The 27,418-nt window shown below is 42.2% G+C and overlaps 1 protein-coding gene across 14 annotated transcripts in view; it reads left to right on the top strand.

Moving 5' to 3' along the window:
* Snap91 (synaptosome associated protein 91) overlaps positions 1-27,418 on the top strand; it is a 114,725-nt gene that overhangs the window by 67,703 nt on the left and 19,604 nt on the right. For 4 of the 14 annotated variants that reach the window (XM_063266093.1, XM_063266091.1, XM_063266089.1 and 1 more), the window contains exons 11-21: positions 2,952-2,979; positions 7,733-7,842; positions 9,714-9,826; positions 15,489-15,503; positions 15,634-15,795; positions 20,621-20,728; positions 21,342-21,620; positions 21,844-21,921; positions 22,086-22,157; positions 22,513-22,596; positions 23,932-24,015. In XM_063266093.1, the coding sequence (XP_063122163.1) occupies positions 2,952-2,979; positions 7,733-7,842; positions 9,714-9,826; positions 15,489-15,503; positions 15,634-15,795; positions 20,621-20,728; positions 21,342-21,620; positions 21,844-21,921; positions 22,086-22,157; positions 22,513-22,596; positions 23,932-24,015 (1,133 nt within the window). Of the gene's footprint in view, positions 1-2,951; positions 2,980-7,732; positions 7,843-9,713; positions 9,827-15,488; positions 15,504-15,633; positions 15,796-20,620; positions 20,729-21,341; positions 21,621-21,843; positions 21,922-22,085; positions 22,158-22,455; positions 22,597-23,931; positions 24,016-27,418 lie in introns of all 14 variants that reach the window. The other 10 variants (XM_063266101.1, XM_063266102.1, XM_063266100.1 and 7 more) reach the window with 7 other exon arrangements.

Below are 27,418 nucleotides of genomic sequence, written 5' to 3'. Positions count from 1 at the left end.
GCAGGTGTCTTCTGTAATTAAAATTGTAAGTATTTATAGGCTTTTACATCTACGTATTTTTCTGGATAGCATTTGTGCTGCATAGGAATTATTGTTGGGAGGCGTCATTAAGTAACATAATTTCCTCTTTTGTAGCTTCCTTTTTCCATCTTTGAAAGAAACATTGGCGTCTGCCATGTTCATAGAAATAAACCAGTAGGCGTGTGTTTAGCGTTTTGGAGTTTTTGCTTAGGTTACAATATAGGTAGCATTCGTTCTTGTTTCAAATTGTCAGTACTGTGTTAGTTTTCCCAACTTGGTCCGCTATGCTATAGATTTCTGTAAGGCCTGGTTATGTTTCTATTGCAGTGATAACTAGCACATTTGATACAACCTAGGGAGGAAAAGGTGTATTTCACCTCACAGCTTACAGTCAACCCATGAGGGAAGTCAAGGCAAGAAATCAATCAGGGCAGGAACCAGGAGGCAGGAACTGAAGCCAAGGAGAAGGAAGAGCACTGCTTACCGGCTCAGCCTGCTTTCTTCTATTTTTGAGGACTACCTGCCCAGGGATGGCCCCGCCCAATAGTAGACCTGGTCCTCCCACATCAGCCATCAAAAAAGAATGCCCTATAGACACTGATGGAGGCGTTTTCACAACTGAGCTCCTCTTCTAAGATAATTCCATCTTGTGTCAAGTTGACAAAAATCCAACCAGGATTGTACATGAAATTATAAATGAGTATTGGTCTGCAATAATTGTTGTTGTATATACGCAAGATATAGTAGCATTTTCTCATAAAGTGTCAGTACCAAATGTGTAGAATAGAATATCAAGCAAGAAGCAGCCATTTATGACCTGCAGGAAAAGGACCGATGTGCCATCCCACGTGTGCTTTGTCAGAGAAGGGTTGAATGTGGACCAGAGACAAGCTCTGGTTATCGGACAGGTTTGGAGCAGGTTTTAATCAGTGATCAATGGCCCCATAGAAATACCAGTGACCAAATGTCAGGTAAAGACCAGATAGAGTAAGTGGGCAGGTCACCCATGTTGCCAGCTTAGTTCCATGTAAGATACATATCATTTATTACATATCATTTATTTGTATGTATGGGGCAGGGGCGGGGACCAGCTGTAAGAGTTGCCTCTCTCCATCCCACATGGGTCTCGGAAATCAGACGCATGCCATTGGGCCTAGCAGGAAGCATGCTTAATCCACTGAACTATTTCATTAAGCCAAAGACAATTTCTCAAGACTTTTGGTTCATTGGTAACCATAGAATAAGCACATAAATACATTCTTAAACTTTTAAATACCACCCCCAATGCCAGATGCCATATAACACGCTCAGGTAATGAAACAGCAGGACGTGTTCTTTCCCCTCAAAGAACTTAGCACCAGAACTTTGCACCCGGTGATGAAGTTGGGTAAGGAGAGACAGAGGAGTGTAATGTAGCGGGTGTCCTGTCAGCTCAGGAGAGACAACCCATTCCCTACTTGTCTGTTTAATCCGTGGGGTAGCTACAGGTATCGCTGGTAAGGGTGCCTTGTGGGGTTTAAATGCAGATGACGGTACCAGTTACAATTCTTTCTCACACAGCTTGAAATTGAGTTCTTTAACAGCAGAGGGCAGTATTCTGTCAGTTTTAGTTGTACTTGCTGTGAGGTATGAAGCTATTACCAGTATCTGTGCGTTGACTGGTAAATATTTCAGTTCTCCCCGCCCCTCTCCCCGCCCCCCCACCCCCAAGTACTTTAAAGAATTGGCTCACGAAACCTGACTGAGAGAAAAGAGATTTGTTCTCCGAAAGTGACCATGTCAAGGGTGTTTGTGGTTTCTTTGTTTTTGCCAAGTAAATGTTGTTGATGTTGTTGTTTTCTTGGGTTTTTATTTTTCTCCTTTTTGTTTAATTTTTTCTTCATTTGATATATTTAGTTTCCCTCCCTTTCCATAAGTATGAAGGAAATGATGTGAGTGGGAAAATATCCAAAAGTTCATGAGATTTCAACCTTATGGTGTTCTAGATTCTTTGGTTCCTAAATCTCTTTCTGTAAACGCAAAAAACGGAATCACTTCACTTTAGCAGAGCCGTTTAAGTGGGAAGTTACGGGCTTGCATGCGGTAGGAAAGCTAGCATACCGTGTCTGTGAATAGGTGGGACTGCACGGTGTTGAACAGACTCCCACTTACTAACCTCTGCTCTGAGCTGGGTGACAGCCATCCTCAGAGCTGACCTGACCACAGCTAGCATTGGAGTGTGCTCGCTTCATTTTGGTCTTACTCATTTTATGCTCCCCCCACCCAGGTTGGGAAAGTGTGAGCCGCGTAGGCAGACGTTTCAGACATGTGTCTGTCTGTGACATGTGCTAGAACCAGTGCTAACCGTAAGACTGTTTTCTCCTTAATCAGAACTAAGCACGGACACTGCTCTTCCCCAGACTCCCACTGATTATGACAAAAAACACGGGAACATTTTTTTCTAAAGTGTTTCCATTATAGGCATGAAAATCTAATACACAAGCAGGAGTGTGGCTGTGCACGGTGGGTCTGGTTCATTCACACAGCTCACAGGATCTTGTCCTTTTTCCTCTAGGGTTCCGTCAGTTGAAATTAAATGAACTGCAATGTATGATTCTGTTTTTGAGCTTCCTAACTTTTTGAAATAATAAACAGGTATCAGCTTACATAGTGTACATATTCAGAAACCTTGGGTAAGTTTTAGAAATTGAGAATTGAACTGTGTTTTTGATAGGCATAAGCATTAATACATGACTAAAGAGAAGATGGTTTTGAAATTAAGAATGTCCGCTAAGGGATTGTAAGTCAGTGGAAATATTGGGAAAAGGATATCACTGAGCTGAAGTCAAGTGTTCTAAGCTCCTCTGTTGTTATAAAGAGCTCTGTGAAAATAATCTGACGCCGGATGAAGTCAGGTGCAGTCATGTTTTATTTTCTTGTATTTCCTTTAGATCTGGTGCTCCCTCTCCATTAAGTAAGGTAAGTTGGTTGTTTCTCGAGTCTTCTCTTTTTACATATTGTTCACGGTAGAGCTCAAAGCACTGAGCGTATTTATACTGTGATACAGCAGTCATGCCGTAACACACTCTCGGGATTTTTCCCATCTTCCAGAAATGAAAGTCCAGAGTCATGAAACAGTAATGCCCACGTCTCCTGACCTCAGTCCCTGGAAACCACCATTCTTTCCACATCTATAAATTGAATACCTCATCTGAGTAGGTCCAGTCTGTCCTTTCATAAGTTATTGGTTTTATTTAATGTCTTAATGTCTTTGGGAATCAGTCTTAGCTTCAGAAGCCAGGATTTCCTTTTTGAGGTTGAAAAGCAGTCTTCTACACATATGCATGCACACACTACCATTTGTTCATTTTTCCTCCAATGAGTATTTAAGTGACTTCCAGATTGTCAGTATGACAAACAGTACTGATATAACTATAGTGTGAAATGTCTGACTGAGGACTGGAGAGATAGCTCAGTGGTTAAGGGCAATCACAGCTTTTGCAGAGGGACCTAGGTTCAGTTCCCAACACCCACACTGAGTGGCTCACATCCTCCTGTAATTCCAGTTGAAAGGGAATCTGATGCCCTCTTCTGGCCTCTGTAGGCACTGCATGCACATGGTTCTTTTAGACAGTTAGGAACACACACATACAAATAAAACTAAATACATTTTTTAAAATATGTGTAAAAAAGGAGTATCTGCTTGAGACTCCAGCTTCAATTTGCTTAGGGTATGCATCTAGGAGTAGAACAGATGGGTCACTTGATTTACATTTTTGAAAAAAGATTAAGTTATTTTTATATGTGATTTGGCTTTCTCTTAGAACCCCAGTTTTTATTTTTTATTTTTCTTTTTTTCGGAGCTGGGGACCGAACCCAGGGCCTTGCGCTTGCTAGGCAAGTGCTCTACCGCTGAGCTAAATCCCCAACCCCAGAACCCCAGTTTTTAAACGGATGAGATTTTTCTTGTACTTATGTGACAGCTGAAAACATACATATCTGTACAACGTATGATAATTAAAAATTCTTTTCACATATTGTGAATCCGTGATCTAGGTCGGCACAGGGTGCTGTGTGTGTTTTAATGGTACAGGGGGAATGTTATTAGGTGCCTTTGCCCCAAGCACGCCCGCTAACGTCCTCTTAGTAATAATTCCCTCAGCCATCTCTCCTTCTGAGCCAATGAAAGGGCAGGATGAGGGCTTTCCCTGAGAAGAGCATGTGCTCGCATGGTCTGCACTTCACATCTGCCATTGCATTTTGTAGGCAGAGGTGTGAGAGATGTGCTTTTTCCTTGATGGATTTCCATTATGTAATTGCTGCCATTACAGACTGTGCCAGTGATTTCCAAACGGCATGTGCTTTGCCTGTGCCTGGCCGGCTGTTTAAGTTCTCACAGGGCCTGAAGAAAAAAATTAAGCAGAAATCTTTTCAATTTTACTGATAAGAAGACATACCGTTGAAACCATGCTGCTGGTGTGAAAATGTCCAGGTTATGACTCTTCAGTGTGGCTGGGTCAGGGCTTCCTTTAGGACAGTCTCAGTTTGTCACTGTTGCATTTTGTGAGTTCTCCTGTTACATTAGAGGTTCTTGGTACAAGGCGTTTGCCATATTCCTTATTGTGCTCCACTGGGAAGCCTTAACCTTTTTGTCCCCGAGAGAGAATTCGTTTGTGGTTTTCCCAGCAACAGTAGCTACACTGCCCTGTGTTTATCTCTTCATGGCTCTCAAGGCTTGGGAGCTACGTAGCTATGGAACTGTGATACCATTGGATATTTTGTAGCATGAGTAAGTCCTGGACATTCTTACAGTGGCAGGATTTCCCATAGCTTTCTTATCAGTCCTTTGTTTTAAAGTGACCGTTGGGACTTTTCAAATCTGTTGAACTTGAATCTCGTGGCAGAGCCTCTGCTTGCTCCCGAGCTTCATGCATTTTATTTCCTGGAAAGTTAAATACACTGGACCAAGTAGAAGAGAATAGTGATAGTGACCACAGAATTTTAATATCCTAATACATAAACTATTAGTACCTCTTTAAAAATTAGAGGAAACAAGGTATTTGTGTGTGCGTGCGTGCGTGCGTGCGTGCGTGCGTGTGCGCCCATGTGCGCACATGTATTTGAAAGCTAGGGTTGATATCAGGTGACCTTTTCATTCTAGGTCTACTTTACCCTTCTGAGACAAAATCTCTCAGACATCACTGATGTGGTTAAACCAGCTGGTCAGTGGTGTTCAGGGCCCCACCTATCTCTGCCCCCTGCCCCCAGTGCTGGGGTTACACACACATCCTATAGCACTTGTATATAGATGTTGGAGGACAGAACTCAGGTCCCTGGGTTTACATAGCAAGCACTTTACCAATGGAACCATCTTCCCAGCCCAAAGGTTAAGATTTTATTTCACTTTAAAGTTTTTATTTTATACTGTAATGAAATATAGTCATATCTTCAGATTGCAGTGACTTAAATATTATTTTTGAATTATTCCCTGCCAGCTATGAAGTATTTAAGTTAAATGTCCAGATGTTAAAGTTGTCTGAGAAGATAAGAAGTATATTTAGATTGAGAGGCAAAAAAAAAAAAATACTGGTTTTATAGCAGTTGTCACTGTTGATCCTTTTTGATACCTTGTGACCTAACAATTTTAAGTTTAGGAAATATGTTTAGCTTGATTTTTTTTCCTTTTTTTTTTATTAACTTGAGTGTTTCTTATTTATATTTCAAGTGTTATTACCTTTCCCGGTTTCCAGGCAATCATCCCCCTAATCCCTCCCCCTCCCCTTCTTTATGGGTGTTCCCCTCCCTGTCCTCCCCCCATTGCCACCGTCCCCCCAACAATCACATTCACTGGGGGTTCAGTCTTAGCAGGACCAAGGGCTTCCCCTTCCACTGGTGCTCTTACTAGGCCATTCATTGCTACCTATGAGGTCAGAGTCCAGGGTCAGTCCATGTATAGTCTTTGGGTAGTGGCTTAGTCCCTGGAAGCTCTGGTTGCTTGGCATTGTTGTTCATATGGAGTCTCGAGCCCCTTCAAGCTCTTCCAGTTCTTTCTCTGATTCCTTCAACGGGGGTCCCGTTCTCAATTCAGTGGTTTGCTGCTGGCATTCGCCTCTGTATTTGCTGTATTCTGGCTGTGTCTTTCAGGAGCGATCTACATCCGGCTCCTGTCAGCCTGCACTTCTTTGCTTCATCCATCTTGTCGAATTGGATGGCTGTATATGTATGGGCCACATGTGGGGCAGGCTCTGAATGGGTGTTCCTTCTGTGTCTGTTTTAATCTTTGCCTCTCTATTCCCTGCCAAGGGTATTCTTGTTCCCCCCCTTTTTTTTTTTTATTCCACCAGGTACATGCTTTATTCAAGTATAAAATCCAAAGTATACAAGAACATAAGAAGTCCCTTATTAAGAAAAAAAATCACATAATCTTAAGGTTAAATGAAGATAATTGGGAAATTTTTTCTTTTACTCATGAATTCCAAGTATGCTGGAATGGGTATGAGTGGTTCATGGATATCTGACTGAAGGAAAGGTTCTAATTTGAAAGAAATTAAAGGCTTTGAAAATATTACAAATTTTACTTGAACTGAAAACTTCTCTATCTTCTTGTTGAATTAAAATTTTAAAAATAATGAAGTATAAAAATTAATTCCATGGTATAAGCCCCATCACCTATATCAGAGGACTTCATTAGGAGGGATGTGTTTGAACTCTCTACAACAACAAAAGCGATTTGAACATCTGGTGCTACAGAGATGGCTCAGTGGTAAAAGTGCTGCTGTGCCATCATAAGGACCCGAGTTTGAATCCCCAGAACCCATATAAAAAGCATAGCATGAGCTAACTCTATCTAGTGAAGCCATACATATTAGAGAAAACCCTATTACCAGAACTTTATTCAACCAGCATAATTCCTAACTGTATTCTAATATTTATTCTTTTTTTTTTTTTTGAAGCATTCACATTTTGATCATCCGTCTCGAGTTTCATTTGTTCTAGGCATCTAGGGTAATTCAAGCATTTGGGCTAATAGCCACTTATCAGTGAGTGCATACCATGTATGTCTTTCTGTGTTTGGGTTAACTCACTCAGGATGATATTTTCCAGTTCCAACCATTTGCCTACGAATTTCATAAAGCCGTTGTTTTTGATAGCTGAGTAATATTCCATTGTGTAGATGTACCACATTTTCTGTATCCATTCCTCTGTTGAAGGGCATCTGGGTTCTTTCCAGCTTATGGCTATTATAAATAAGGCTGCTATGAACATAGTGGAGCACGTGTCTTTTTTATATGTTGGGGCATCTTGTGGGTATATGCCCAAGAGAGGTATAGCTGGATCCTCAGGTAGTTCAATGTCCAATTTTCTGAGGAACCTCCAGACTGATTTCCAGAATGGTTTTACCAGTCTGCAATCCCACTAACAATGGAGGAGTGTTCCTCTTTCTCCCCATCCTCGCCAGCATTTGTTATCACCTGAGTTTAGTCACTCTAATGTTAGAGCACGTATTTTAGCAAATTTTACTTAAGTTACACTTAACTGTTTCAAGCTCGAGGTGCCTTTGGGCCAAAGTGATTATTATAGTTCTTGATTTCAGTTTCTCTTGAGCTTTTCCTCCTGTGAGGAGTTGCAGAATAAATGTTTGGAAGGTCATGGGTCAGCAGGCCAAAGCCCTGCTGCTCGGTGAAATCTAGATGCGCTTTTGATGTGCCTGTGCTATGATCTTCATTTTCAGTCTTCTCCAGCCACAACTGTTACATCTCCTAATTCTACACCAGCTAAAACTATCGACACGTCCCCACCAGTCGACATCTTTGCAACAGCATCCGCGGCTGCCCCAGTCAGGTCAGTTAACGAGTTTGTAGCCAACTTGTTATTAGTATTTTGAATCGCTTTTTTTTTTTTTGCGTTTTTATGTACAGTCCTGATACTATGTGACTTGAGGCTATTTTTCCAGTATAAAGTGAGTTCTTTGGGACTCTTTTTTTTTTTTTTTTTTTTTTTGGTTCTTTTTTTTAGAGCTGGGGACCGAACCCAGGGCCTTGTGCTTCCTAGGTAAGCACTCTACCACTGAGCTAAATCCCCAGCCCCTCTTTGGGACTCTTAATTAAACTTGTACCTCTTAAATTCTTGAGGCAACCTGTGATGTGACTTGTAAATTTAGGGAAACAATCTGAAAAAGAAAGACTTATATACTGCAGGTCCTTCTAGGGCTAGATGGTATGCAAAGTCTCTAGTAAAATCAGTTCTTCCTGTGATGAGCTTAGAAGGTGTTTCAGAGTGCTTCAAACCCGTGAACAGGTGGCAGAAGCCTGTGGTCGCAGCATAGAAATCTGAGAATCTCAGAGTTCAGAGCCAGTCTGGACTGTATAACAAGTTAGGGGCCAGACTGGGCTATGTGATAAAACCCTGTCAGTTGAGTAAACCTCACAGTTACAGGCTGATTAGTTGGGCCATAGAATGAACTCTACTAAGGTGATAGGAAGAGACCATCTCAATACTCCCTAAAATGAGTCACCAGCCCAGAAAGGCTTCTACAAATAATATTTTTTGAGTCAGATCTTTCTTTCACCATGAGAGATTCTAGCCTTGTTTGAGAGTGTCTGGGACTCTTTTAGGAGTGCAGTCTATCCAGAGGCTGCATGCTTCTCACAGGTTTCTATTTTAAACAGTTATGAATATACATATCGCTCCCCTGTTTACTCTGTGCTGCACCCGCTTGCTTCTGCTGCTTATCTGTTGGCAGTGCTTTCTGCTGACACACCAGAATAAATTGTTTCTTATGAAAAATTTGACTAAGCTCTTATTATTTATAATGTTTTTATTTGTGTGCTGCTAGGGTCAAACCCTGAACCCTCATATGTCCCCAATTGAGCTCTCAGTAATAAATACATCTCCCTTTTCTGTTAATTAGTCTAGTTGTGTTTATACCTGTCACTGACGCAAAGCCTCAGGGTCTCGGAAGCAGCAGGCTCCTTTCTTCAGTAGAAGATCGCTTAGCCATCTACGGTCTGTCGAAGGACAATGGCGAAGCTGCTGGTTTTGAAGGCAGATGGGGAACCTGAGCCTCCTCTGAGGGCTAGAGGGATGGCAGTTGTGCTCCTCATATCTGAGTGTAGCTGGGGATCATAGGAGAGCTCGTTAAAATCAAGATTCTGAAGACGTAACATGGGATAAGCCTTTAAGGTTGCACAATGAGTAAGATTCCAGGACACTCAGCAGTTTGAGCCCATGCTCCGAGTACTAAAACTTAGGCTTCTTTGGAAGGTGAGCCTGCTGAGAGGCAAACGACGTATTATCATCTAGATTGGGAAAAAAATTAATTAATTAACTTTTATTCATTTTAATATTATTTGGTTTGTGGGTTCTTAGGATAGTTTTTTTCTGTATTAGAAAAAAAACCCACGTGGTGTTACATATGTATATATTTGATGTCCTGTGGGATTTTACCCAGATCATCACCTCTTTTTGTAAATAAAGTTTTATTGAGACAGAGTGTGATGATTTGTTTCTATCTTCTGTATCGTTCGTGGCTTTCCTCTGCTGTAACGGCAGAGTTGAGGAGTAACAGAGACCACCTGCCCCTCAAAGCCCACACATCTATTCTTTGACAGTGATTCCAAGCCTTTGTGATATTTTCTGCACGTGTCTATGTTGTAAAACACTTGGCATTATGATATTTCAGAGTCTGATTATGAAGCCTGCTTTCCTTCCAGCTCTGCTAAGCCATCAAGCGATCTCCTTGATCTTCAGCCAGACTTCTCCGGAGCAGCTGCGGGGGCAGCAGCGCCTGTACCACCACCTACTGGGGGAGCCACTGCGTGGGGAGGTGAGTGAGCCTGACGAGCACGGGGATTGCGGGGCATTCTCTGTGGCCGTTTTAATTTGGGCTATAATTATCGTCTGTGCATTCCAGTCATCAACAATGCTATTAGAAACTTGGTGGGAAAATTTCTCAGGATGGTACCACTGATCAAAGTATATACTGTGAAAGGCACAGGAACTCCACATACTACAGTTCAAAAGTTCAAATAGTATATATGATCTACAGTTGAAACAAAAGAAGCAATTTTTTTTTTGTGATTCTAAAATCTTATTTTTAGTAATTATTTTCTAAAAACGATTACCTTAGGTTAGTCCCTTCCAGGTATTTTCCAGGTTACTCTAAGAAGCATTAACAATTTGGTTTAGTCAAATACAGTGCCTAGGTTGTAATGTTGTTCACGTTGTATCTGACTTCATGAGACTGAAATCGATTTTACACTCTAGTTTGTATCAGAAAAGGGTTCTCCTACACTAACCGGCTGCAAGAAAACACAGCTAGGCATTGCAGTTCCAATTGTTTCACAGGCCTCCTCATAAATGTTTGATTAAAAACATCTAAGACAGAGTAAAATTAAAGTGACTTCATGATTCTCAAAAGTGTGCAGCGTCATTTCTGTGTTCTACAACAGCAGACTACCCATTAAAATTCAAAGTTCAAGGTATGATGACATGACTGGGAAGGCAACATGGTAGAAAACTTGGTAATTCAAAAGAGAAAAGCTGTTAGATGATAAAGCTGGCCTGGGGTATTTGAGGAACCAGAATTGACAGGAATTTGCACAGACACGTTAGGCTAAGACCACTAGGCTCCATAGAAAGCCGTTGGTATCCATTTAGGCAAAAACCTCCTACCCTTTAGGTTGCTTTTTCTTCCAGGCAGAAAATATTTCTACTACTGTGAGACTAGATCTGTAATTTAATAGAACATTTCAGAATCAGTGTCCTTAATTAACAGGAAGGAACACAGTCAAATGAAGGTGCGTTGCCCTAGATAATTAGTCTCCGGGTGAACTTATTAAAAGCTTGGTAGTCTAAAGGAAGAAGTGCATCCTGGCTGGGAACTTTCTCTTAGGAAATGTGGGGGCTGCAGTACATTAGCTGTGTTACTGCAACACCCATGACCAGAAGTCCTAACCATCCTGACTGCACAGTGGAGAGTCCCAGTGGAGGATTCTGTCTGAGCAGGGACAGCATGGGGAGGACAGCGGGGGCAGAACTCAGACATTGAGGCAGGAAGGGCCCCTGGTTCCGTTACTGGCACTTGTCCTTCCTGAGTCTGCCCGTCCTGAGTCTTTGTAATCTTTTCATTTCATTACTCAGGTGCTTGGTAACAAGAGTAACAGAAAGATAGCAGCTCAAAACTAAAGTTGACAGCTAGAAGTGCAGACATTGTAAACAGGTAGCCATTCTCCAGAGTCAACTGTTAGGGTGGCAGTCATTAAATAGTTTCGGAAATCGGCTCCCTAAACTTTAACTTTGTCGTTGCCTTTCAATTGAGAAAGAAAACTGTTGCTGGAAAGCCTGCAGAAGGACGTTCATCTTTAAATATTTTAAAATCTTTTAAATACTCAGTTCTGCTTTGTTAATGATTCTTTGCATCCACATAACATATTGTGTTTTCCTGTTTGATAACTTTTCAGATCCATACCCTCACGTCAAACTTTCTCAGCCACGAAATTCATAACAACTTTAATAATAAAATTTTTATAATTAAAATTTTAATGTTAGTTATAAATTCATTGGATTGTATAAAAACAACTTGAATATTACATGAATGTGTTATTTTTAATTCTGTCATGTGTTTGTCACTATGTGTTCACACTTTAATTTATTCTGTTCTTTGACTATTTTATACATGTATATAATATATTCTGATAATATGTATTATACCACACCCCCAAACTCATTCTTACCTCCTCCCCATATGTCTTAGTTTGCTTTTTATTGCAAACCAAAAGCGACTTGAGGTGGAAAGTCAAGTCAGTAACTCAAGGCAGGGACCTGGAAGCAGGAAACCATGGAAGAACACTGCTTACTAGCTGGATCTGCTTGCTTTCTTAGGTCGGTCAGGACTACTCACCCTCCCACATCAGTCATTAATCAAGAAATGTCCAGGTGCTTGCCTGTGGGCCCATCTGATGGAGGCACTTCCTCAAGTGAGGTTCCCATTTCCAGGACAGCCCTAGTTTGTGTCAAGGCGAGGATAGCACTAACCAGCACAGCGTTCTTGTTGGCAACTCTGTATCCCAACCGGCCCTTCGCCAGATTCATAACCTTGGTTTTGCTTAGTGACTCATGTAGTTTAATCGGCACCATCTGCATGAGTTTTAGATTGTTACTATTGATTGGAGTCCGGTGAGGTCACAAGCCAGTGACTTCCCATCTCCCATTTCTATCAGTAACAAATAGTTCAGCACTGAGGAGTAGAGAGACTGGGCCCATCCTCCAGTGCCTCACTGTTGAGAGATTTATTCCTAAGCAGACCCAGCATTCACAAAGCTACAGAGCTCGTGGATGTGGTGGCCTGATGACAGCATTTCCAAACCCTTCTCTCCATCTGCTAGCTTCTACGTTCTTTTCACCTCCTTTCCCACAGTGTTCCCGAAATCTTAAAGGGGACAGAGTAAGTACTGTGTTAAGGGCTGAGAACTATCTGTTAACTTATTCCCAGAACCTTGTTATATCCATGAGTCTGTGCATTGACTGCCGTTCACTGGAAAGAGAGGCTTCTCTCATTAAGACTGAGAGTAGCATTTGTCTATGGGCAGAAACATAAATATTTTATAAGATAAAATTCAGCTAAACAACAGTATTCAGTTTCCCCCACCCCAAGGCACATGTTCTCTGGTGTGTGTTTTTTGATGAAATTTACAGTGGCAGGCTTAGATACCTTCCGTAGATTAGTCCTTGAGTCCAATCAGAGCAGTTGGTTGCCCGCATAACTGTAGTGCCACCATTGCACAGGTGGGTACATCTTGCCTGGCACATGGTCTGGGTAAGTCTGTTGTTGGTTTTTCTCCTCCAGCAGCTGATATAGCGCCCTCCAGGACTATGAAATCTAGCCATCAGTGAGGGACTTTACAGCTCAATTCCAGCTCAATTTCTCTAGATCATACAACCAAGGTATACAGTGTCTTCAGCAATGGGACCTTATTACCGAAGACTGGTAGGAAACCAAGTCTGTCTTGCCTGGAGACCTCTGTGGTCTCCCTGACTAATAACGTGTCAGGGGGACATCCCACCCCAGCACTGGGGGGTAGCAGATTTCTCCAGCCATGCAGGGTATTTTTCTTAAAACTCCTTTTTTTTAAAAAAAGTAAATTACATTTTTTAAGAATTTGGTTGCAAGATGATAGATTTTTTGTGGCTTTTTCATAACCCTTGTTTTTTAGGTTAACACTCCCTCTATCTGTCCTCTCAGCTCCCCTTCCCGCCAACCTCACCCCTATAGCTTCCCATCCCCGTATTCGTCTCTGCTCTTCTGTTGCCTGCATTATATTGTATCCCCAATGGCCTCTTTCTAGTTTCCTCGTTTCTACCAGATCTCAATATGGCGTTCATGCTTTTTAGTGTTAGAAGTGTTTGGTGACTTGTACCACTGCCCTTGAGGCAATTTATTTTTAATTCTAGCCTTCCCCACTAGATGGCGCACATCTCACAGTCATTGCAAAGGGGATGGCAGGCTGGGCAAGCCTTGTGGTAGGCTGCCTGCCTGGTTAGACAACTTCTCAAACACCCAGAACTAAAGCATTTAATAGTAGGGAGCTGGGGGAGGTGGGGGCGATGATCATTAAATCTCTGTTTCTAAGAAAACTAAAGCTTGAGAGCCTCTCAAGTGAAATGGGAAGCAGTCCTCACTCTCCTGGGTTTCTCCTGTAAAGTGTGCTGGAGCGAGGCCAGGCTTCCTCGTAGATGCCTTTGCCTCGTTTGACTAAGTGAAGCGTAAAACCAGTTTACCAGTCTTGTGTCTTAGCATCGAGCCACATCTGATTTTGAATATCGTAGAATTTAAATTTTATATAACTAGACAGTGAAACGAACTCTGAAAGCGTGTTGGAGTGTCTCTCATCTGAGCTTTACTGAAAGGATTTCAGGATGCCAAGGTGAAGTCGGTGAATTCTTCCTGAGGTTACAGCCGTTTCTCTTTCAGGAGACACGTTGTGATGATAATATTTTTATATTAGTATAAAACAGTGAAATTTCAGCAAATTTGTTTTTAATAAATCTAGCTTAAATTACTTATGAATTTAGTTTTTAATCAGACTGGTAACAAGCCCATTGTCAAAAAAAAAAAAAAAACAGAGCTGTTATGAATCCTACCTTTGCCTTCATAAAAGAAAGAATATTTTCATTTACTCGCAATAAATCTGTGTTTTAGAGGCACAAGTAAATGAGCGGCTTTGAGTCTGTATCTAAGGCCTGGAAAATCACACAATTTCTTCTTCTAAATATTTGACATGAAATTCCTGCTTTTTGAGAAATAGAAGATTGTTGCTAGGGTTTTATTAAAATTGAAATTAATAACCAATATACTTTTGAAAATAATATTATGAGTTAGTGTAACTAATACTTTCCACATGCATTGTTAGTTGTAGTGCTAGTGGCTTTATGATCTTCTTCCTACCATGTTAAGAAAATCTGGGGTGTGGAGTCTGTAGGCTGTGCTGCACACCCTGACACTGGACAGATTACAGGCGCTTTGAAGTTCCTGGTCCTTGCTTTCCTTATGGAACATTTGATGTGTTCCAGGGATAGCTAAGCCCTTTAACTAAATGAGCACACTTAATCGCCATAGTTGCTTGAAACAATCCAGTCGTAGGTCACTAAAGAATGTTAGCTCCTTTGTTACGAGAATAACGTCGTTTTGTTACAGTGAATATTTTCTAGCCGTTTTTATAATGCAAAAAAAGGCCTTTAATTATGTGTCTCTTATAAATGAATTGAATCCTCCTACTTTAATTTGTGTCTTCTGTGGTTTAATCCTTCACAAATCACGGTTTCAAGACTAATCACGGACCCTGCTATTAAGAAAGATCTGCGGTGATGGTTAGTTCTGTCACCTTGACACAAACCTCAATTAAGGTATCGCCTGTCTGGCTGACACCGTCTGCCTGTCTGGAGGGTACCGTCTTGATTAATGATTGATGTGGGAGGGTCTCTGTGGTCAGAGTCACCCCTAAACCGGTGGTTCTGAGTTATGTAACAATGTAACCTGGGCTACACAGGGTGCCTAGCCTCAAAGACGGAGAGTGGGAGATAGGAAAGAAATAAAGAACAGGCAACAAAATTCTGCTAATTACCGATGGATGGCATCAGTCACAGCAGGTGAAGGGGTATGCAGGGATAATGGAGGTGAAAAGCTCTATCTTTTTGGATATAGAGTGGGTTTTTCAGAGTTATTTAAGACTCTTAACCTTCCTCGCCCCCTATCTTTTTCCATCTGTAACATGAATAGCTTAGTCTAGAGATTGCCTAGGGTCTCTTCCTGCTTGGAAGTTCCATGATGAGAGTTGGTTATGCATTTGTGCTCTGATTACGAATGGCCCGGGAAGTGCAGAAAGTTCGGGTGGGCCCGAGCCTCTCCCTGCTTGCACACTGGCACAGTCAGATGTTTCAGCTGGAATTCTTTATTTCTTCATACGCTGCCACCCCCTGGACATCGGTAGACCTTTTGGGAGAGGGTGAGTAAGCCTTGTTTTTGAACTCCTCCTGTGAGAGATGTCCGAAGCGTCTTCCTGTGGCCTTTAGGAGTCTGGTCTATCTCCTGTCCTTTCCTCCTCTCTCTTTTGCTCTGTCTCTGATGAAATACAGATTCCTTGGCTGCACTTTCCTCTGTTCCCTCTGAAGCACCGATTTCTGACCCATTTGCACCAGAACCTTCCCCTCCTACTACAACCACTGAACCTGCTTCAGCTTCTGCCTCAGCCACCACAGCTGTGACAGCTGCCACTACAGAAGTGGATCTCTTTGGAGGTTAGTGTGCCACGCCACTACTTCATTCCTTTCAAGATGGCTGAGACCAAAGGCTTCTGAATTACCTTATACTATGTTAACAGCATGGCGGAGTGTAAGTATTTTTCCAGTGCTGGTTCATATCTGCTTGACAGTGCTAAACTCGAGAGCTCCTCTCCCTGCAGTTTTGGCACTACTGGAGCAGACACTGTGGCCCTGTGAGCCCAATGGATTTTACATCAGGATCTAAGCTGCTGCCAGACTCTGGCCCACACATGGTCTTCCTGCAGGGCCTCTGCACATGCACACATCTAGGGCTTCTGACACATTTAGGTGTGGCTTTGGGACTAGATTCAAACTTAAATACCATGAAAAAAAACAATCCTAGCTTAAATGATTCCTTAACACTCAGACCAATATATCTATACCTATATCTGGATAGATAAGTAGGTAGGTAGATGATTGATAGATAGATAGATAGATAGATAGATAGATAGATAGATGATAGATATAGATATTGGTAAATATATCATAGATATATTTATATAGAGAAATATAGACAAGAGGAATTAAAATTTAGATGACTGGACAGAGAGTTGACCACTATACCTACTTTTGATAATTGTGTTTCAGTAAAATGTAGGGTCGTCTTGACTTTGGAACTTTGAGAGGCTGTCTGAGCAGCCCTTGACCTGGCTGATTAAAAACAGGTGCAGGTCAGTTTTAGAAAGGATTGTTCAGAAATATGCTTTCTGTGTAGGTGCCATTTCTGACCCAGCAGAGCGCCCCACAGTTCTCTCAGACACAAGGAGCATCAGAAGCCAGTTCATCTACATGTCGCATCCGTGTGGAGCCGCTGTGCACTGGCACACATCTAGGGGTGTTAGACTCATGACCGTTTCATGTTTCTTCATTACTTTATAGCACATTTCCCAGGACATTTTGAAAATATTGTAAAGAAGTTAAAAGAAGCAAGTGGCAGTGAGGCCAGGAGAGGTTTGGCAGGCGGTGGTGGAATCCGTGCATTCCCCTAGCGATGAACACTTCCACAGTTACATACCTTTCTTCTGTGTGCAGTGCCCCGGGCTCTGAAGTCATCCAAGACAAGTCGTGTTAGCTAGACATAGTATTTCTGCTGCAATCTCACCACAGAAATTGTCTGTCCCCTTGCTGTATCTTCACTCTGACAGAAAGAAGTCTCCTTAAAAAGCAGAGAAGAGAGGACTACAGACCTTACAGCGTTTCCCTAGCAGGACCTTCTCAAAAGCAGAATGCCCCTTGTCAGTGTTGTGCTTTCTTTCAAGGTTAAAAAAGAAAGTTAGAGCTTAATTTTTAAAATTAGCTCCTTCAGCTTCCTCTCTGTGCCCTGCCACTGGCATTGAGTCTGACGGTTTCTTGTGCGAGGCCGATGGAGAATGTGAACAGGCCAGACCACAGTGTAGCACTGAAGCGCTTCTGTAATCACTGCTGTTTTTTTCAGTCCACGTCACAGGAGCTTGGTTACATCTCAGACATCAGGCAGGTCAGACATCAGGCAGGTCTGCCTCGCTTTCCCCTTAACTTTCCAGAATAACAAAGCCCCAGGTGTTTCTTTAAAACACTGCTTGAACCGTGATGCTTTTCGTGATTGGTGCCTGTCAAGTAGAAAACCCTGCGCTTCTGTCAAGGCCATCACGGTGACATTATTGTTACCTTTAAATATAAATCGTAAGAAGGGTCACTGCAGAGTCCCAGCTGCCCTGTATTTTCATCATGTCCCTCTGTCCTCTGGCAAGGACCTGAGTGAGGCAGAGCCCCTCTGTGAGGCTCACCATGGACTTCATTTCTCTGCTTAGCTCTGTGAACTGCCTCCCAGCCTCAGACAGCTGGAGAAGCTCTGCCCACCATGGGTGTCTATGAGCCCTGCTGCCTTTTTGTAATCTTCAGGAATTTCCCACTAATTTGTTTCATGTTCTTTTTGTCTTGTTTAAAACAAGTCATTTAGAACTGTCTTAAATAAATACTAAGCTTAAATCTGTTGGGCCACTTTCAAATATTTTTTTAAATATTTTAGCTCTCTGGGACCACATTAAAATATTTTTAGGGGCTGGGGATTTAGCTCAGTGGTAGAGCGCTTACCTAGGAAGCGCAAGGCCCTGGGTTCGGTCCCCAGCTCCGAAAAAAAAAGAACCAAAAAAAAATATTTTTAGATCTCTAAGATGGATACAAATTGAACTTGAGTAAAGGTATCAGCCACACTTATTTGAATAACTTAAAAAATATATTTTTATGTCAGATATGCTAGTCATACCCAGGAGGCTCCTGGAAGAGAATAGCAAATTTGAGGCCAGCCAGAGCTATGCAGTAAGTTCTGGGCCAGCCTGAGCTACAGAGCAAGACTCCATTCCAAAGAAACAAAACATATTTTTATTCTACGTAATGTTTATAGCAATATAGATTTCTCTAGAAATAAGCATAGTGAGTTTTAATTTCAGAAAAATACAGCTATGAAACTTCATGAATGTAAAATTTTAAATGTTGCAGTTTAAAACAAACAGCATGTGCACGAATGTATTTTAGTACATTAAAATGAGAATTTGAGGAAATTTTCAGATTTATCCCTGCAAAATGTTTTATTGTCCTCTGTGAGCGGCCCATTTAAGTTGCTATATTGTTTTGATGGGAGTCAATAGTTAGATTCCTAATGTTTAGTCATAACTAACACGAGCAGCATTGAAAAGAGACGTGCGGCTGACAGGGTAGAAGGAGACCTCCCCTGCAGTGTAGCTGGTAGTATAGGTTTCACTTGTGCGTAGGTTATAACCAGCCTGAGGAGCCTCGCCTGAAAGCATCTGCTGGGGCCTGTTACATTCCTCCTAGGAGCAGTGAGCTGTGGGGCGTGGCTTGTGACCGTTGAGTCTGGTTGAGTCTGGTGTCTGAACACACAGAGCTCCAGCAAGCCTTAGCTGACTAAATCCCAACTCAGCCATTTATGGGCTGCATGGCCTTGATCAAGTTACTCGAGTTATTGTTTTTAACTGAAAAACATGTTTCCTATATTCTCGTGTGCAACAAGATGCTGTAAGGTAGGCACATGTCGTGGAATGGCTAGACGAAGTTCTGTGCTGATTCGCATGGTTTTGTGTGGGTAGAATACTTGAGAATCTCTGAACTCTGGTTCTCTTCTTACAGAGTGGAGGTAATAAAAGGCACCATTTAAAATAATTACACAAGTTAAATTTTGATAATTTTCAAAAATTTGTCTTTTTCCCCCCAGAGCCACTGGTCTCAGTTCTTAGTATAGAGCCATAGAAAGATCCCTGACCATGGCAGAATATTGCGAGGACTTCTAACCTACCCTCTGCTGGCATCCCTCTGGCCCCTGCCACCACACATCTACCTTGGGTTCTCATGGCTGCCCACAGCCCTCTGGTGTCATCTGGGTCTGTACTGCCCCTGGAGTGGTTTTATTTCTCCAGTTTATTCACAGGTTTCCCAGCCCCCATCAGCACAACATACATTCCCTCAGGACAGCTGGGAGAAGCAATCAGATTAAATTAATATGTGCTCTGATGGTGTTTTTAAAAAAACTTTAACTCAAATGAGCCTCTCGTAATGTTATTATTTTTCTTTATTCCACAAAACGTAAAGACTAAAGATGTTCCCTAGCTTCCTTCTACCTAGACAAGTTTGTTACTTGCTGCATTCAACTAGGAAACAAGGACCTTGACCACAGGACTTCCCCAGGCTTAATGCATTGAATGGCTCTCTGAGAAAGCAGCTATACGCTGTACTGTGTGACGTTTCCCAGTCATGTTTGACCAATGCCTCTTAGTGAGTGGGGGTCAGTCCTCTAGGACACACCAGTAAAATCTATTATAAATAAGGAATGGCAGGTACACATGGGTTGACCCCATTCCCCGAAGGCTTTGTCTTCATTCTTGCAACTAAAGACTCTTGATAAGCTCTGTAATGAGCATGGTTTGCTCTGGGCATGCACTGGGAAGGGTTTGCATCCCTCTGCCATCGATGTCTGTTTAGGGCTAGAACGTAGTGTGGAAGGCTCTGGGTCCCACCCCTAGCATTGGAAAAAGAAAATACAACATGTTTTTATGGGCTGGGCCTACTAGTATGTTGATGGGTTCCCTCTGTAAACAATGCACTCGTAGTCTTAAAACATGAAATTATATTTTTATCCTGTTGGAAACAGATCACTTTCCAAATAACTAGAAAATATAATAATATTTGAAAGCAATCAATATAAGTAGAAATAAAGGCATTAAGCATCATGCCCTGTGTATCTGACCTTCCCAAGGTTAGCGAAGACTTTCCTGAATATTTACCAAACCTTTCATGTTAACATTACGATGTTGTCGTCGGCACTAGACTAATTTTAAAATTAAAGTATTTATTTATATAGTCATTATCTATTTAATATTATTTGCATACAGAGAAGACATTGGATTTTTCTGGAAGCCACCAGTCAGAGGTATAAGGCAAAATGCAGCGAAGAAACACTATCTGGACATGAAAGTTTAATGTCTTAAATTACATAGTAAAGTTATTTTGTGTTTTAATTTTTTGCATCCATTAATTTCTAATGAAACCTAAAACATGCTTTTTAGAACCCTTATACAATGAGAATCTTGTTGGATCACGCTGGCCTCTGGTGGTATCCACATACCACCATTCACATGTTAACCAACAGGGAGATGCACAAAACTCGATTATTTTGTGATCGCCAACAATGCATGAAACATTCGTGTTGTATAAGGGAGCTTTCTTCACAACTTAACTCGGTTCTTTTACTATATTTTCTTCTCTTTTTATTCCTTTGATTTCTGTTATTTTTAAAACTGCACCCAAGATGCCTTTGCAGCTTCTCCTGGGGAGGCCCCTGCAGCATCCGAAGGGGCCACGGCACCAGCTACCCCGGCCCCGGTGGCTGCAGCTCTTGATGCATGCTCAGGAAATGGTGGGTTTACACATGAGCCAGTCTGTTGTTTTTCTGTCCTGATGTGAAGTCTGCATAGTTAGATGTGGCCATATGTTTTTCTAATTTTGCTTTCGTATTAGTGTAAACTCATTCCTCATAACCGAATAAATAACGCTGACACTGAAAACATTAAGACAGTGAAGTGCATACTTATCAAAATTGGCAATTCCTCAAGATTGACAATTTTTCTCGGTGCAAGTATGCCCTCTTAATGTTTTCCCCCCTCTAACGCATTCTTTCTGATACTGAGTTCAAATATATTGACATGTTTTAATGAACTTTCAGAGCTACCAAATTGCCTAGATTAGGTAAGGGCACGAACACTAACGACCCCTAGACCAAAAGTATAGTTTAATCTCACAGCACCCTACAGAATAGTTCAGATTAAACTTGCAATACCAACTGTATTTTCTTCTTTTTCTTTAGAAAAACACCCCAATTGCTAATAAGACAGTAGTGAAACCCATGTAACCTTGAGGCCTAGCTAGTGTGTAAATGTGTGTGACGTGTCTTCTTGCCTGTAGTGATAGTTCTTTCTCTTGCTCCTTCCTGACTGATGCTGTGTGTGTGTCTCCACTTTCCTTTCCAAAAGACCCTTTTGCCCCATCTGAAGGTAGCGCAGAGGCTGCACCTGAGCTCGACCTCTTTGCAATGAAGCCACCTGAGACCAGCGCTCCTGTAGTTACCCCTACAGCTAGCACAGCCCCTCCAGTTCCCGCAACTGCTCCTTCTCCTGCTCCCACGGCTGTGGCAGCCACTGCTGCCGCCACCACCACCACCACCGCCGCCGCTGCAGCTACGACCACTGCCACCACCTCTGCTGCTGCTGCTGCCACCGCTGCTGCTCCTCCTGCTCTAGATATCTTTGGTGGTAATTTGTCACTGTCACTAAATCCCTCTTACCCGGTGGCTTGACCCTGGCCCTGTAATGCATACGTGACCCACATGCATGAAAACTATAGTTGGATGGGTCTCTAGAGTCCATTTGCTACTTAACCTGGCGTTCTTGTGAATGCTGTCAGAAAACGGGCAAGTGACGCTGTCACAGGCTTGACTTTCGGACTGAGCGAAGGCCTGTGTGTTCTTGGTCTTAGATTTGTTTGATTCTGCTCCTGAAGTTGCTGCGGCATCTAAGCCGGACGTGGCTCCTAGCATAGACCTGTTTGGCACAGGTAAAGCAAAGCAACGGTTTTCTTCAACTCTCTTTATGTAGAATGTGTCCTTGGTGACACCCTTTCTGGTTGCTGCAATTAATGCTTTGGTTAGACGTGTGGCTCTGATTTCAGCCTTCCTCTACTTACTTCTGCTTGGTTTTGGTTTCTTTCACTTTCGGAAGACGCTTTCTCCTCCCCACCACGAGGGGCCTCTCCGGTGCCTGAGAGTTCTCTCACTGCTGACCTCTTATCCGGTGAGTGCTTCTCCCAGGTCAAGCCTTCAGAGCGTCTCTGGAGGGTCGTGGGTGCGGGGAGCTCAGGTAGGGAAAGGTGATGTAATATCTTATAGGTTTGCCTTATGTGCTCCAAGACTAAACGAAGAACCTCATTCTCTAGCCCATCAGCAACTGGTAAAGGTTGATGTGTCAAATGTAAGGTTGTGTTTCCCACTAAATGGTCTACCATTGAAGGGCCAGTTTTTCATTTGCTTCCCTTAACTGTTTAGATTTTTCCTCTCTCTTTCTGTAACTGAACTCTTGAGGCCATTGTCAGGGTCTGGGTTTCACTGTGCTGAGGATGACCGTCATGTTCCCCTGTTCTTCACTGCAGTGGACGCGTTTGCAGCGCCGTCGCCTGCATCCACTGCCTCTCCTGCAAAGGCGGAGTCCTCGGGTGTCATAGACCTTTTTGGGGGTGCGTATCACTCCTCTCTCAGCACTTACGTCACTGGAGTCTTTTTTTTTGTTGTTCTGAGTGGACCCTCTTCTTTCATTCTAATTCATTTTGCTTCTTTTGACCATTCAGTTGCTTTTGTTTCTCACATGTGAACTTGTGTTGTGCCAACCTTTCCCATCTCTGTGCCGCCATCACGGCCATCCTCCCAGCTCCTCACAGCTTTCAGTGCATGGTCTAACAAAGCCAAAGCATTCTCCATGTGACGTCTTCTTGTTTTCAGCCTTTCGTTCATCCTAGGTTTTAATCACCTGTTTAGAGTCCCTCTCCACTGCCTACTCTAAGATCCTGACCTACTGGTTACATTAACACTCTCAAGCCCTTCAAAACAACATAAACATTAACTAGGTAATTCAGAATTGAAAACAAGCCAGTTAGATGCCAGCCTACATAGTGCCGTGGATTTATGTCCATTGGACTTGGTGTTTTTTAAATCTTTACAGAGCACTTGGAGATTTTCTTAAGTGTATTCTTTCTCTTCCTTTTACTTGAAAAGAGAAAGGTACATTATTTATATCGATTGGTTATCTGTATGCCTATCTGCGGGCTGAAGTTCCTTGTTAGCAGTAAGCTTGCAGGAAAGACAGGTCTGAACTGAGTCCTGAGTATCCATAAATGTGAGTGTCTTTGGGCTAGAGCATCATCTCTGCATATTGTACCCTCATGGATCATCTACTGTCACTGACGCATCCTGGTACACACCGTGCCTCACATATGAGGGTACAAAGAAGTCACAGATGCTGGCCGACCTCCTGAAAGTGCTCAGACACTGAAGTCAGACGCATAGGTACAGGGAGTGTGGCTGCACTGAGCACATGAGATGTGTAGAAGCTTGAATGGGAAGCGACAAATTCTGTTTCACCTTCGCTTAAAAAAATCTCAATCCTGTTTTTAATGAATGATGGGTTCTAGTTTGAAATATTTATTCATTTAAAAAGTCTATGTCTTAATCATTTAGGGAGGCACATTAAACATTCTAGAGCTCTCTTGAGAGGCTAAACTCTAGAGCAGAGCACTGTGTCGCACACCTGTAATCCCTGCTCTTGGGGAGGCTCCCAGTGCAAACAGAAACTATATATTATATATATTTATATATCTGAGTTAGACTATAAGATAGGACAAGCTGCTTAGAGCCTGAGTTAGGGCACCTAGTCATTTCACATTCCCAGGAGGCGGGCTCTCCATACAGAATGCCACCTATGTGCATGTCTCTGTGTGTGTGTGTCACACTTGGCTTGCTTGGTCACTCACTGTTTGACCCTCTTACTTTCTTGCTGCACGATGGATAATGGATAGATGCGTTTGGAAGTAGTGCTTCTGAAACCCAGCCAGCACCACAGGCTGTTTCTAGTTCATCAGCATCGGCAGATCTACTGGCTGGTAATTGATCCCATTAAAATGGCATTTCGTAAAAGCTAAGTTTGGATGTAGTTTTATATGTAATAGATGCTGCATAAATTGCAAGATCTTTTTAAATTTTCCTTTCAAGGCATAAAATTGAAGGATACAGCATTAAGTAACAGGAGGTTTATTACGTCCTAGATTTTATTAAACTAGTCTTAACTGGTATGTGTCTAAGCCGCCCCTGTTGATACGCCCCATCTTACTTTCAGTTAGCATGTTTGTTTTTATTTGTCAAAAAGGTAATATGCTTTGTGTAGCAATTCTGTCATATAATGAAGGCTTATGAATTTTGGAAGGAATCTGTAGTAAACTATGCTGTAATATTTGGTGATTGGTTTTATAATATGTGTGTCACTGTAGAAGAGACCATTATAGATTTTTCCCATTGAATTGAAATGTTGTGACATACATCATGGACTTTTTGACAAGCTGCTTTTCTTTCTGTCTGAAAACACGCACAGGACATTCTCCGCTTTCTAGGAACTAGGTGGTCAGATGGCCAGGATCGATGCTCATTACTGAGACAGTAGGGACTGCTTAAAAGAACTGCTTGAGGACCCAGTTAAAACCAAGCATGAGGTCAAGACAGCATCAGACTTAGAAAGTGGCCACCTGGAAGACTCCAGCAAAGGCTTAGACCCAGCCTAACTCGGGAACAGCTTCCAGTGTACCCCCAGTCACTAGAGGGGATAGATTTTGTTCCTTGGGGTGGAGTTAATTAATGTGAGCCTCCTGAGCACCTGGAAGCCCCCAATCTAGGCTCCCTCAGTTTAAATACCCCAACAGCCATGTGCCCTTAAAGAGTAACTGGTTTCCACCAAGTGTGGCCATCGTTTACAACCTAAAAGCAGTTTAAAGCAGGCTGGGGAGCCTGCCAGCGTTCTCAGACTTGTGATAGATAAAGATGGGGTCTACGTGCCCCCTCTGCAACCCCCACCACTAATGCTGTAGAAAAGTCCCCCGTGGTCATATCTTTTCATCCTGGAACAAGAGGGAGTAGAGGCACCCCTACCTTCTTTCTATCAGTGATTTTGTCTGGTGGCTTCAGTTTCTCCAACGGGGGTAGCTCTTTCACAGGGCTCTTTTATGCACTCTGTGGCTCCTTGATCCAGTCGGGTACTCCTGTTTGCCATCTCTTGTCACTTTGATGTTGCTTTGTCTTCTGGAAGCTAAAATGTAGCATGAGGTGCGTACCTCACGCAACCCCCCACTGCTGACGTGAGACAAGGCCTGCCAGACTGCCGGGCTTTCCCCTCAGCCTAGACACGTTCCAAAGGAGCTTCAGCTTGGCTAGACATCCTCAATCTCTTGTTAAAGCGATACATTCAATTCAGATTTTAAAGCCTGCCGAAAGGTTTTTACAGGCCACAGAAATAGCATAGTTTCAGGTTCCTTGGTGAAAATGATCCCGCTGGCTTTTAAATGAGATGATTGATTATAAATCATTAGCTCTGGAGTTATAGTTAAAATTAATTATATGGGCCATCTGAAGCATCCTAAGAAATCTTTCTTAGATATCTGCTGGCCTGCCATAGACCATACCGGTCACAGCACTGTTTAAATCTGCTAAGCAGAGGCTGGCACAAGGCCACACTGTCTGTTCTAGTGTTCTTAGTCCACTGTGCCTCCCTGAGCCCTCCAGGGCCAGAACCTGAGAGAAGAACCTAAAAGAGCCTAGAACATTAGGACCTGGAGCAGAAGCCAGGGATCTTGGGAAAAGAAAGCCTTCAAAGTCAGCAGCTCGTGACAGAGCCAAGGGGTTTGGTCCTAGGGATGCCGCAGGATCTATGCCACCCCTGGAGAATGAAGGATCTCACCTGCAAAGTTCCCAAAAGGCTCACTTTGGGGACATGTCTCACACACAGAAAAAAGCACACAGTTGGCCTGTGCAGTCTAAAGTCTTACTAAAGTGAGCTAGAAAAGAGACTAGGGACAAAGGTTCTAATGTCTGTGCATTTTTAAACACGTGTTGTTGACTCCACTCTTCCCTTCCTTCGCCTGCCTTTTCTTGTGACTCTGGTAGGAAAAATTACGTGTAAACTTTTGTGTTTCTCTTGAACTCCTACTTAAATAACTTAATGCTCAATGCAGACAAGTTTACACGGATATTACGGTCTTCTTGGCATCAAAAACATTCCCTGTAAGTTAATTTGGTCATAGGAGACCTGATTTTCTTAGCACGGACAACACTTTTCACCTGATATCCTGAAATATGAACATTTAAATCACATTTTAAACGTTTCTAAAATTTAATTTGAGAGGCCAGCCTTTTCCTGTTTTAATTGCAGGAAAGCATTTCTTAGGATTGCTTAACTATGACAGTGCTGGGAAATCACATTTCTAGTTTTGAAAATGTTATGGAATATCGACATAATTGCATCTTGTGATTGTTTCCAGTCCTCTCCACAAGTCAACGTCATATCTACAATTCAGCTAACAATGGTATCTGAGTTTATGTTGCCCAGTTATCTTTGCTTAATGCATATGAAACAGAACAAATATTGGGACGTGGCGTTATGGCTATTTTCAGAGCTTAGCACTTCACTTTGACTTGTGTTATTGTTTGCATAGAGACATAGCTATGAAGCCCACCACCTATATAAATAAATAAAGACCCTTTAAAAAATAAATAAATGAGTGTACCAGCAATTTCAGTGTTCAGGAAGCAGAAACACAGAGGTCGCCAACTAGTTTGAGGCCAGCCTATTTTCCTTAAGGGCATCCAGGGCTACGTAGTCAAGAAGTGTCTTAAACATACACATAAGTCTAGTAAAAGATACACACCCACAATGGTGCTCAGGTTAAAATTAGACTCGGAACCACAGAAAAGTTGCCTTTTGTGAAGAATTTTCTAGTTGTGATTATGATAAAACTATTTTATAAAGGATTAAAACAAGATAATACACGGATAACATTACAGTCAGATCAGACCACCCAGAGGAAATCTTGGTCATTGAAGTGAGGTGACTTGCCTCATACAACTAAGATTTCTTCTTTGCCTTCCTTTTTGTGTGGTCTTGGGGACCAAACTCACAGCTTCTTTCTTGCTAGCGGGTAGGCAGGCACTGTACCATCTCTTTGAAAAAGCACGTTTACATGGAGTGAAAGGCAATAAGTAGATGGTAACATGAAATGCTGAAATTATTTTTAAATATCCTAAGCCAACTGTTAAGAGGAACTTTAAAAACAAAAAGGAAATGTTACTGGAAATTCATGTGTATTCTAAAAGCAGAAAACTAAAGACTAAATGAAACGGGTAATTCCTTTTAAATTGCGGTACAGAAGCCAGTTATGTTTGACTCAGATTCAGATCCAGACTTGTCAAATCATAATCAACGGCAACACCAAATTGTTGATGACACACACATTAATCTTCATC

Source organism: Rattus norvegicus, chromosome 8 (genome assembly GCF_036323735.1).
Source record: "Rattus norvegicus strain BN/NHsdMcwi chromosome 8, GRCr8, whole genome shotgun sequence".
In the NCBI taxonomy this organism is placed as follows: Eukaryota; Metazoa; Chordata; class Mammalia; order Rodentia; family Muridae; genus Rattus; species Rattus norvegicus.
This window is presented reverse-complemented; position numbering and strand designations above follow the sequence as displayed.